At 35.8% G+C, this 12,072-nt stretch overlaps 1 protein-coding gene across 2 annotated transcripts in view; it reads left to right on the top strand.

The window, feature by feature from the left end:
• The window catches only part of LOC113496660 (peroxidase-like), a 39,221-nt gene extending 32,570 nt beyond the window's left edge, over positions 1-6,651 (top strand). For both annotated transcript variants that reach the window (XM_026875946.1, XM_026875947.1), the window contains 3 exons: positions 3,831-4,032; positions 5,817-5,925; positions 6,334-6,651. In XM_026875946.1, the coding sequence (XP_026731747.1) occupies positions 3,831-4,032; positions 5,817-5,925; positions 6,334-6,409 (387 nt within the window). In that variant the 3' untranslated portion in view covers positions 6,410-6,651. The remainder of the gene's footprint in view (positions 1-3,830; positions 4,033-5,816; positions 5,926-6,333) is intronic.
• The last annotated feature ends 5,421 nt before the right edge of the window (positions 6,652-12,072 follow it).

Raw genomic sequence — 12,072 nt, 5'->3', positions numbered from 1 at the left:
TAAATTTAGCTGCATATCCATGTTGAATAACAGGTCTAAACGTCATGAAAGTGCCTGAATCTTAAGTCTACGGAGCATATCTTAATAGAAAAACAACATGTTCATGCCCTGACAAAAAATAGGTATTTTTTTTGCTAGCCACGGGATGTGAAAGACACAAGCATTGAATTAAAAGGCGCTATTATGAATAAATGTCTTTGATATTGCTAATTATTAGCTATTTATAAATGTACATATTTTGATGTCATTAAGATTTACCTTGAACCTTTGATCGTTCTCTTGTTTGTTTGTAACACTCGTAGTCGTAAAATAAACAGAATGTCGTTGTTAATTGCTTTACGATCGGGTTCAAACTTTCCACCCTCGAGAGTCCAAGTCAATGCGACTCACGTGTAGGGAAACAGATTAACTCCATGTAGTGTATCTATAGTTTTATATTGATCTCATTTGTCGGCAACAAAGCCAGAGAGGAGCGTACATATGTGTGCATATGTATGTGTGTGCTTGCATCGCTATGTCAATATGTCTTGGTTAATAATAAATGAGTATTCATTGACAAAGATAGCTTTATTTGGTCGCTGAACTATCTAGATTGAGGTGGATGCAAACTTTGTTTACGTGGTAATAAGCAAATAAATAAACACACTTAAATAAAACCGTGATAAAAAGAATTTCGGTCAGTCCTGCAGTCAGTTACATTATCACGGTTAAATAGATTTGAATTCCAAGAAAGGATGTCGGTGGCTTATTTCCCGATAAACAAAGCCACAAAGACAACGGTTTTAGATTACATTTAAACTTGTGAATATAAAGTTTTCCTGTGCATAAAACAAATTGCTTGAAAAAATAAAGAATCAACTTTATTATAGGTTTCCATTTGTTTTCCCTACTGTTTTTGTTGTAACGAAACAAACAGAATCTGTAGTCCGGTGATAGTCATTGTATTATACAATACATTTGCATAATTATTCTATAAGTTGCCGTTTAGCACTTTTTAAGCAGAAGAAAATTTCGTGTAACATAGAACTCTGAAGATTATGTTGAACGTTATTGTTTTCCCCATGCTATTTTAATATAATGAGTCTGCAAAAAAATGGTGTTCTTCAAAGGATATTTTCGGTTAAAAATTCGGGACAAGAATAACCCCCGTTAAGATTTATGAATTTGACGACTAAATGTTTCGGATTTCTTTTTACATAATCTGGTACTCCTAATTTATTAGTTGGTTTTATACAACATTTACGTACACAAATGGATTAGGTAAAAGTCAATGAGGGTCAGGGATCAAATGGTTGTGCAAACGTCACTGCCACTAGTTTGTATGCGATACGTGTATCAAAGTATGTTGACAACCGATCCAACGCCAGCGGGACAGAGAAAATAGCGTTAGGATAGCACTATAGGATTAAAAGCTTCAACCGAAATATTTGGAAAAAACCTTTGGATGCCTAAAAACATTTTTTATAACACGTTTATAAAAGAACTACCTGTAAATTCCATGAACTGGACTACTTTTGTAAGACGACTAAAAAATCACGGTGTATTTCGAACAAAACTCTGGGCATGCATTGCATAAACTTCCCAACTTCGTTTATACAGTTATACCTAACTACTGAATTGGTTTTCTAAAAATATCTTGGCAACAATGTCCCACGCTATCTAAATTGGCAATGGGTTTAGTTTTATTCCTAGTATTTTACATACAGTTTAGAGCCGGCAATAAACCTTATGGCTCGCGCATCGTAAAATTACTTCGCGCTCCTTACTTAGCGTCACGTAGTCACAGTTTATAAATTCCCTCATATCATGTATTATCAAGGTCTCAGAAATAAGATCTTTCTATTTTCGTCTTCACACAGTATCTACATGACTTACAGTCTCATCTTAAGAAATACGTCGAACTTTTGCGTAGGTGCTGGTTCAGCTTTCCACATTAAGGTTTTAACTTATGAACGGAAAAAGCAGAGTTTATATTTCTTGTAGATATTTTAGGGAATATTTTTTTGTCTAAAGGAGAAGTTTCACTTAAAGGAAATTTGTCTTTGTCGCTGTAATCTGGTGGACATAGCATAATTAATATTCAGAAAATGCAATAAGACATGTTACCACTCTTCCTTACTGAATGCAGCAACAGCCTGAGCTTATTTTTAACCAAGCAGCAATATTAAAGTCCTTTCGTAGCTGTAATGTTAAACACCAAAGCTTTTAAGACATTATTACTACGCTTGTTATGAGGTTCACTTGATCTGTGTTTAGTGATGATATTGGATATCACTTTATTAAATTTTAATTGTAACTTTCGTGTTCACTATTCATGAACACTAACATAAGGACTTCGGTTTGACCCAGTGACCACTTCTAGTGTAATTTAAATTCCCCCAAAATCGACAAGAGACCTAAAGTCTCTACTTGGAAAGAAAAGACAATCTTAAATCAATTCGTTGTCCGTTCGCCTGTTAAGACTTTTTCTTAGCAACGCGTTGAGATAGGTATTAAAATTGAAATTAATACTAAAAAACGAAAGGTGCGTCCCTTGAAGCAGTAAAAAATCAAACCGCCGTTTTCTTCCTTTTACTTATTTTGAGTGGGAAGATTAATCGCCTTAAACCATTTGAATGTTGATACAACAAGTTTCAAACTTCATGGAAGATCTTAAAACAAAATTTTGTAACAACAATCCGCGACTGACTTAGCATAAATAATTACAGACAAAGCTTTCTGTAAATATTATTTAAGACTTGAAATTAAAGTTCTTGGGAATTTATAAAGGTCTGTTTAACTAATTATTTAAGATAGTGTAGATACCTATTAGGATAAAATTGACAGCCAAATTAGTATGTAAGTTTGGAGAGATTCTTTATTGTACAGTGTTCATATATTATAGCTAAGGATAGTTTTACGTAGATGAATTAACTATCGGTAAATAAAACGATTAAGTGCGAGCATACTAGCGACACTGATGGCTGCATATTAATAGGCTACAATAAAAACAAGATTTGGTTCTTAACAAATTTAAAACGGCATCGAAAACTGTTATCTCTCTAGCTGTCATGATTCCTGAGTTGCAGCGTAGTGACAGATGGACGGACGGACAGAAAGACGGACAGCCTCCGTAGTAAAAAAACGGGTATATCATACGTTTCAACAGTCTATGAAAAACGAGCTGTGATTCAAAGAATGTCAAAAAGGCAAGTACAGTAATTGTTGGTTGAATTATAGCATTGTTTTCATAAATGGTTTTTAAATTACACAATCACACAGCTTACATCTCTGACTCGTAAAAGTAAATGTCAATAGCAAGCCCGCGGTAACACTCCAGCATTATTTTTGGAAACCAATTCATGTTTTGCTTGTAAACAAACCAGCTGCACTAGCTTTCATTCATGGTCATGCCACTTCTATCGTTCGCAATTTTCAATATTGGGAATTTTATTTTCGTATCATATCACTGTTGCGTCTAGTAAACTCGTATTTTATTCTAGACTTTTAAAGAAATCAAATTAGGAAAAAAGAATACATTTTTGTGATTGTTTGTTTTTTAGTTATATGTATAGATTATCAGGTTATTTATTTATGAGATCTTAAAGAAAATACATTGTATTGCTACAAATATTTACAACAAAAAGAAACGCTCGGTAATGGGTCCCGTGTGGTGGTTCAGTGATCCTTTTCAATCAAAATAAGTCGGTCTGAAGATCTTTAGTAGGGAGAAAATGAAAATACCTCTATTTTATTTTAAACCTATGCGTCCCACTATTGGTTAACAATCATCATCATTTGAATTCCGACTTTTATATCCATCATTTGTATATAATAAAAATTCTTTCCAGAATGTTGCTGTACTGCAAAGTATGTACGAATCCCCGGATGACGTAGAGCTGGTGGTGGCAGGATCCCTGGAGCGGCTGGTACCCGGAGCGCTGGCTGGACCCACCTTCCTGTGTATCCTCACTGAACAGTTCTACAGGACAAGAGTAGGAGATCGGTACTTCTATGAGAATGGAGCTGATCCGGACACCGCTTTTACGCCAAGTAAGTTTTATCCTTTAAGGTTTTAGCCTCTGAACAACTTGGAGGCAATAGGTGATTGAGTGTACTAAAAATAATTGTTGGAAATGAAAAGCATTTTTAAAGGGTTGTTTCTTTGGAAGTAAATCATTTTCACCGCTTCTTAAAATCTTCAAAAATGAGAACAGACTGAAAGTGAAGTTATGAACTCATTGATGAATAATGCTTTTGAGTATAATCAAATACTAATTTGACGAATTTTTTCTCGCAATTGCCGGAAAATCGTACTTGTATTTGTCAAAACCTAAAACAAATATTTTTTAATGTATCGTAAACTAACCTTTATATTTTTTTAATATTGTCCTGAAATACCTATACAAAGAACAACAGTGAGACATAAATTGATAACGCTAGTTTAACCTACGGGTGGTACCTCCCAGCGATAACAAATAAAATCTACGCAGAACTAAAATAGTACTAAGAAAGTTTACCAGAATTTACTACCCTTATTATTCTTTACGACATTCTGGTACTTTATTGTAGACAGATTAGTACCAATCGTAGAGTTTCGTTTGACAGTAAGCTGGTGTTGACGATTTCGTTTTATATGTAAGAGAATTTTACAGTCTAACTATAGAAAGCAGCAACTTTACAAACTTTGAGGTGTTCAGGTTTGGGTTAAATAAAACATAGATGCAAACGTAAAATACGCAACTTAAATATATATATTGATAAATTCGTCTATGACTATGACTAAAATGCTTCTATATAATTTCAAAATTTGATTCGTGAGGCATTTAGACTCAGTTAAGTAAATGCTAATAAATTTGAAATTTGTGTACATAAATGATCATAAAACATTTCACAATGTATTTTTAGTCTTTTTTTACAAATGAATTTAAGTAATAAAATCTTTACTTCCTTTTTTTTCTTTATTATCAGACGATGAAATAAAAACTAACCATAACATACTGTTAGGTACATTTTTTGTCATGTTTCCCTCAAAGTACACAATGAATTGGGGATGATAGCAATTATTCACCAGACAAAGAGCACGTAAAGGCATCAAAGTAGTGTTTCCGTATACAAATGTATATTCTACCCCCATTTTGCCATTTTCCTCAACAAATCTCGTTAATCTGCGTGTTTAGTGCTGCAGTAAAGTGATGCTACATTACATTAGCAGGAGATTAAATAATATTATGTTCAACTGAAAATAAAGTGTTATATAAATTGTTTGGTGATAGAAGTATGCTCAAATCAACTTAGGGCTGATGCTCTTTTCATTTATGACTGCGGTACTTACCCCTAACACTTACACTGAGACAGTTACTGATTTGCAAGGTACGTTCAACGTCTAACAGTACGTCCTCATAGACACAGATATTCCTCCAAGACCTAATGCATTTTGTTAAAGTCACTTAAAATAAGTGATTTTGCAAACAATATTTAGTTTTTTTTAAACAATTATTTTTGTTCTTGTTTCATTTTAATAAAAACACATCGGGATCCGGAACACCTCCGGCCGGTACGCACCCACTATGACGATATTGTTTTTTGCTTCCTCCTATGAAAAGTACGAACCGGTTCTACAAAAAAAGGAAAATTATTAGAGATAAGACTGTTTCGAACAAAAATAGTACAAATAATTTTTTTCCCAGTTACAACTTTAAGGGAACCGCCTATTTTAGGGTTTATATGTACTTACTGAGTCCTGGGGTTTAATCATGAATTAATAGCATGCGTAAACACTCACAATCCTTCACAATATTAATGACGCGTATTTTAAAACAATTATCTTAAATCAGGTCAGCTGCAAGCGATACGTAAGGGAGCGTCTATGGCGCGTATACTCTGTGACAACGGTGACGCGATCAGAGCCATGCAGCCCAGAGCCTTCGAACTGATATCGCCTCAGTAAGTATGCCCATTACTTACAGCGCCTCCAAGCTGACGACTCCTCAAGATAAGGGTTATGTCTTTCCTCCTATAAAATTACACTTTGGAAAATGAGAAGCTATTGTATTGTATATTTACCCTCCTCGTAACATTTTTAGAACAGACTTTAAAATCTTCTGTCTTAACCCCTATTGATTAAAAAGTTAAGGGTCTGTTGAATCAATTTATATACTGAATGTAATTTTCAGTAAAAAGCTTGTTTTCGTTTTGTTACTTGCTTTATTAATTAGAGCAACCTAGTATTGTTAAAAACAAAACCAGTCACTTAGCAGTAACATATTTTTCAAATTGCATAAACATCTGCTACTTTCTGACTCGCTAGCTTGTTCGTGTTTTTTTTTTAATTAGGGTTTTTTCATTTTACAGGAACAAACTGGTACCTTGCAACCAGCTGCCTTTCATCGATCTAACATTATGGCAAGACGTGAGAGGCCATTTCTAATTAATATAAAATTACAAACAAATGTTACCAAACAATTGTGTAATACCATTCTCTGTTAACTAAAATGCATAGTTTTCTATGTTATACAAAACTAGAGTTACCACAGTGTCTCTACTATGAGTTCGCAATACGAGAACCGATTTCAAATCAAATTAAAAAGAAATACTGAGCCAAATTGGGGCCAACTTTTTATGGGACCAAATGACAGACGCCAAACCCACCAGGCGCGACGTGTCGCGAGTTCAAACCCCATGTAGGACAAGCGTTTGTGTGTTTCACGCATGCTTGTCCCGAGTCCGGGTGTCTTTGTGCATGTGAATTCAATGTTTGCGGAAAGCTCTGCAACACAAGGATCAAATTCCTTACAGACGTTTTATGCGTAAAAAAAAAACAAAAAACAGCCGAATTGAGAACTTCCTCAAATTTGAAGTCGGTCGAAAAGGAGAACGGTTAATGTGAAAGCGGGACGCCGTTAAGCGCAATGTCAAGCGATGTCTCGCTTCCACACTGGCAAGCATTCTGATTTGAGAGCTCATAGTAAGGGTCCTAATGCAAACTGATTATTAATAATAATTTATTTTCATATCAGTTTCCCATTAATTTTATGTTCGTTGTTAAAATTGTGAGAACGAGTTTCTAGTTATTTATTTGTACAGATTATGGTTTTAAGTTGTAAATGTGTGTCCATGGCCATTATATATAAACTAGTATATAATTATTGATTGCTAATACTTGTAAGTAAAAGTATTATAGTGCCGGCTATGCCGCATATTTTGCTACTATACAAACTGAAGTGAATGGTATGTAAGAAAGTTGAATGTTTGTAAAATAATAATAAAATATTTTTTCATAAAATTTGTTTCATTGCCAAATCTATAATCACTTCAAAATAATAAATATTAAGTATTTCAATGGAATCTAAACCACAGTTCCAAATAAAATATATCTAGAGCTAGTCAACTCACGATACTAGTGGTTCCAAACAATTGGGCAAAAAAATGTTAAGCAAAATTACAAAAAAATGCCTCTCAGTTCTTCACGGTAAAATTTTCCATTGATATGATATAAAAAAACCTCTCCCTAAAAATACTACCTAAACAACTAAGTTTACCCTTTTTTATAAATCCGGGCCCGCAACTCTAAAAATGAAAATGTAACTTACATTTTCTATTGTTCTCATTGCAGTTTGTCATACCATATGAAAAGAGAAAAAAAATCATGGCTCTACGAAAACTGCAGTACAAATGTGGACGAAGTAGGCTTTTAAAAGTATTCATCGTATCTATTACTGGAACTCAAATAATCTTTTCCTAGAATAAAACACATCAGCTCTAACAAAACTGAATATGCAAACTTGACCTTTTAGTTAAAATAGCTGGCTGTTAATAAACCCTATAATTCAGGTCAAACTTAAGTGCACGGTTATATAAAGGTATTCAAAGGCAGCACTAATGTGACGTCACGAGCTAATTTAGAAACCAATCGAATTGTTATTTAAGGCCTGTACAATAGAGCACTGAAGTCTAACGACAGTTTTACTTACTGATGGATGACAAAAATTAAATCTGTTGTCGACTATACTCCTAAATGAATAATAAACAAATGAAAACGCTATTGTAGTTCAGTGCATGACCTATAGACAATACTTGTCATAGTTGTCATGTTAGTGTTAGTAAAAGATTACAAAATTTTGCTTTGTCCTCTAAAAACAAAGCATTATTTTGACTGTATTCAGAGAATGAAACCAGAAATATGAAGAGTCAGATTAGTTTAGCTTCCAAGAAGAAAATCATTATCAATTTCATAAAATCGATCTATCGTAATCAAGCTGCCACGAGTTTCGAGAGGGTGAAAATAAATGATTATAACAGGTTATATCGAATCAAACTCCACACTGTACTTAAATTACACTGTTTATTTTTCCAATCGATATTGTTTTACACAAGTTATAACACCTAGGTGATATTAATCAACAGTACTTTTAATAACTCTCCGCACTATTCAAAAATAATATCAATCCCGCCCAAAAATTGGTTGACCCGCCAACAGCCAACAAAAAAACGTTCCGTCATCGGAAAGTAGTCAAATTAACATCTTTCAATCTTTATAATTCGTATTAAAAATAAATAAAACCTTACAGTAGTCAAATTAACATCTTTCAATCTTTATAATTCGTATTAAAAATAAATAAAACCTTACAGTAGTCAAATTAACAACTTTCAATCTTTATAATTCGTATTAAAAATAAATAAAACCTTACACTCGACCATCCTGATGACGTGTATGGCCCCATGCACGCCACCGTTGAAAACCTTACACACGGCCGGTTGTCTCATTCGTATGGAAAATTTAAAGACAGTATTTTCCTATCAATACTAACCTAATATAGAGGATTTAGCTTTTTTTTTGTGAATTACACTCTAAACATAACATACGTTGCACTTAGTATAGAATCAGGTATTACTTGGCAGCTAAACAATAAAATAACAAACGAGTTCTAAGCAATCAATATTTAAAATAGATCCATGCATTGTAAAATAACCTCGAACCCATCCATTCTCGAGGGTATAATATCTTAATTAAATCTTAGTACCTTTAATGAACCAAACAAAATCATAAATTGACCACAGGCATCAGGTAGCGAACCCATCCATTCTCGCTTCTGATCACCCATGAATCAACATCGTATCGGAATCAAGTTGCGAACCCATCCATTCTCGCACTTGACCTGAAACAATTCATTATCATTTTGTAGCAAAATCAATAGCAAAATCTTAAACAGTTGAAGTCTATCTGTGATAAATCTAAGAAGAGTTCTGCGTTTCATCATCACTTTTGTCATCCATAATCTCCATCTCGTTGTCGTCATCATCAAGCTCTAACGAAACAATGTGTATCCATGGCTGCATCCTATCTGAGGCTACCGTAGTCTTACGTTTACTTCTCATCCCCTCAAATCCAGGAATAGGGGCAACTTTATAGCGATCGTGTCCTAGAATTTTCACAACTCTGAATGGGCCCTCATATGTAGGTAAAAGCTTCGAACTCTTGCCATTATTTTGAAAATTGGTTTTGGTTATTTTTACTAAATCACCTTTATTATAGGTACGTGCCGATTTTCGGCCTTTGTCATAATATTGCTTTTGTTTCTCTTGTTCTTGGTCGATTCTATTTTTGACTTCCTCTCGAATGTCGGATATATCGTAATGTTCCTGACTTAAATCTATTATTTCGTTGAGTGAAGGATTATTCTCACTGTTCATTTTCAACCCGAACATCACCTCAGCTGGAGACCTACCTATTGTTTTTTGTAATGTATTGTTTAAGCCCCATTGTATCTTTCCTAACTTATTGTCCCAGTCTTTCTCACCGTCTTTCAGATTTTGTGCGGTTAGGGAGTCTAATATAGTGCGATTGTACCTTTCAACCTGTCCGTTAGCTCTAGGGCTCGCCACCGCGTTTAAAATATGTTTGATACCCCTGTCTAAACAGAATCTTTTGAAAGAGTGCGCGGTAAAACAACTTCCACGATCACTTACTAACCTATCAGGGGACCTGAAGGTATCGAATATGTCTTCAAGAACTTTGATCACACTCAAGGTTTTGGTATTTCGGACTGCTTTTATGAATACAAATTTAGTAAAAGAGTCAACGACCACTAATATATGAGTGTTGCCCCTTTTGGACTTTACGAATGGTCCGATATGATCAATATGCACGGTATGAAAAGGGATTGCAACTTTGATGATGGGGTGTAATAACCCCTCGCGAGTGGTTGCGGTTTTCTTCGCATACGCACATTCAATACAAGATCCTACGTATTTTTTTACGAACCGCGACATTTTAGAGAACCAATATCGACTTTTCATACGGTCTAAGGTCTTTTCATAACCAACATGCCCTATGTCATCGTGGTTCATCTTGCAAATCTGCCACCTCGCACCCTTTGGTACTACCCACCTAATATTCGTTTTATCCCCGTTCAAGTATTTGTAGAGCTTATTGTCCCGGATGATATAATTGTCCTTAACATACTCGAGTCCCTTCGCATCTAGGTCACTATTAACAATGTCACGTATCCTAGCCAACTCTGTGTCACCTAGCTGTAAAGTAAGAAGCCAGTCCTCATCAGTGATTGCTAATATGGAAGGACACTGACCAGTACTTTGTAAAACAGCATCATCTACCGGGTTTCTTGACAACGCATCCGCATGTGCCATTTTTACACCAGCTCGATACTCTACGATACAATCGAATTCTTGTAGAGATAGCCACCATCGAGCTATCCGGGGTACAAGGTCACGTTTGAGAAATGTGGAACGTAGAGCACTACAGTCAGTGACAATCTTGAACTCTTTACCTATCAAGAAGACTCGAAACTTCCTCAGAGCACAAACTACGGCAAGAGTTTCAAGCTCATACGAGTGGAAGTTCTTTTCCTCCGGAGTTGTCTGTCGACTGTAGTAAGCAACTGGTCTCAACGCTTCTGCACTAGCTGAACGCTGTAATAAGATTGCCCCGATTCCAATCCTACTGGCGTCCGTGTGCAGCTCAGTCTCCGCATGACGATCGTAAATAGCAAGGACCGGTCTGTTAACTAACATATCCTTAAGTGCCTCGAAAGCCTCTTCTTGATTGACCTCCCACTCCCACTTAGCGTCCTTTTTCAGTAGCTTGGTAAGGGGAAAAGCCAACTCAGCAAATCCTCGAATGAATTTTCTAAAATAGCTAACCAGACCTATGAATTGACGTACTGCATGAACGTTTTGAGGCCTGGGAAAGTTGGATACAGATCGAATTTTGGCCTCACCCGGTCGCATTCCTGAGGAGCTAATTTCGTAACCTAAGTAGTCTATTTGATTTTGCAGAAAACTACACTTGGACAAATTCAACTTGAGATTGGCATCAGTTAAGAGCTGTAAACACTTCTTCAAGTCTTAATAGAACTTCATCAGAATTGCTCCCATAAATTAGTAAATCATCAATATAAACGGTAGCTTTGTCAAATCTCGCTGGACCCAATACGCGGTTCATCATTCTCTGGAAGACGGCCGGCGCGTTGGCCAAACCAAACGGTACACGATTAAACTCGTATTGTCCGTCTGGCGTGACAAACGCTGTGAGGTGTCTGTGCCGTTCGGCAATGGGAACTTGGTAATAGCCTGACATTAAATCTAACGTAATGAACCACGCTTGACCAGATAAACGAGACATCTCATCTTCAATGATTGGTAATGGATACCGTTCCTTGACAGTCACCGAGTTGAGCATCCTATAGTCAACACACATACGAGTCTTGCCGTCTCTCTTGCGAACAAGGATAATGGGGCTGGCATAATTCGATACAGATTCTCTAATGATTCCCGCATCTAACATCTCGTCTATCATACCGCGGACCTGCTCACGTTCGTGATGTGAGAGCCGGTAAGGCCTGTATACCACGGGACGATCGCTATTAAGTTCGATCTGCATTTCTGTGACATCAGTACACCCTAAGTCCTTAAGGTCGAAAGCAAAACAATGTTCATATCGCTGAAGTAACTCTAAAAGTTTGGTTCGATCTTGCTGAGACGCTAAATCCCCACATTTTATTTGACATTGTTCAATTTTTCTAACGCAATGAAATTCCGCGGCGACGGGAGTATCTGATGAAGACACTGCCC

Source organism: Trichoplusia ni, chromosome 8 (genome assembly GCF_003590095.1).
Source record: "Trichoplusia ni isolate ovarian cell line Hi5 chromosome 8, tn1, whole genome shotgun sequence".
NCBI classification, from domain to species: domain Eukaryota; kingdom Metazoa; phylum Arthropoda; class Insecta; order Lepidoptera; family Noctuidae; genus Trichoplusia; species Trichoplusia ni.
This window is presented reverse-complemented; position numbering and strand designations above follow the sequence as displayed.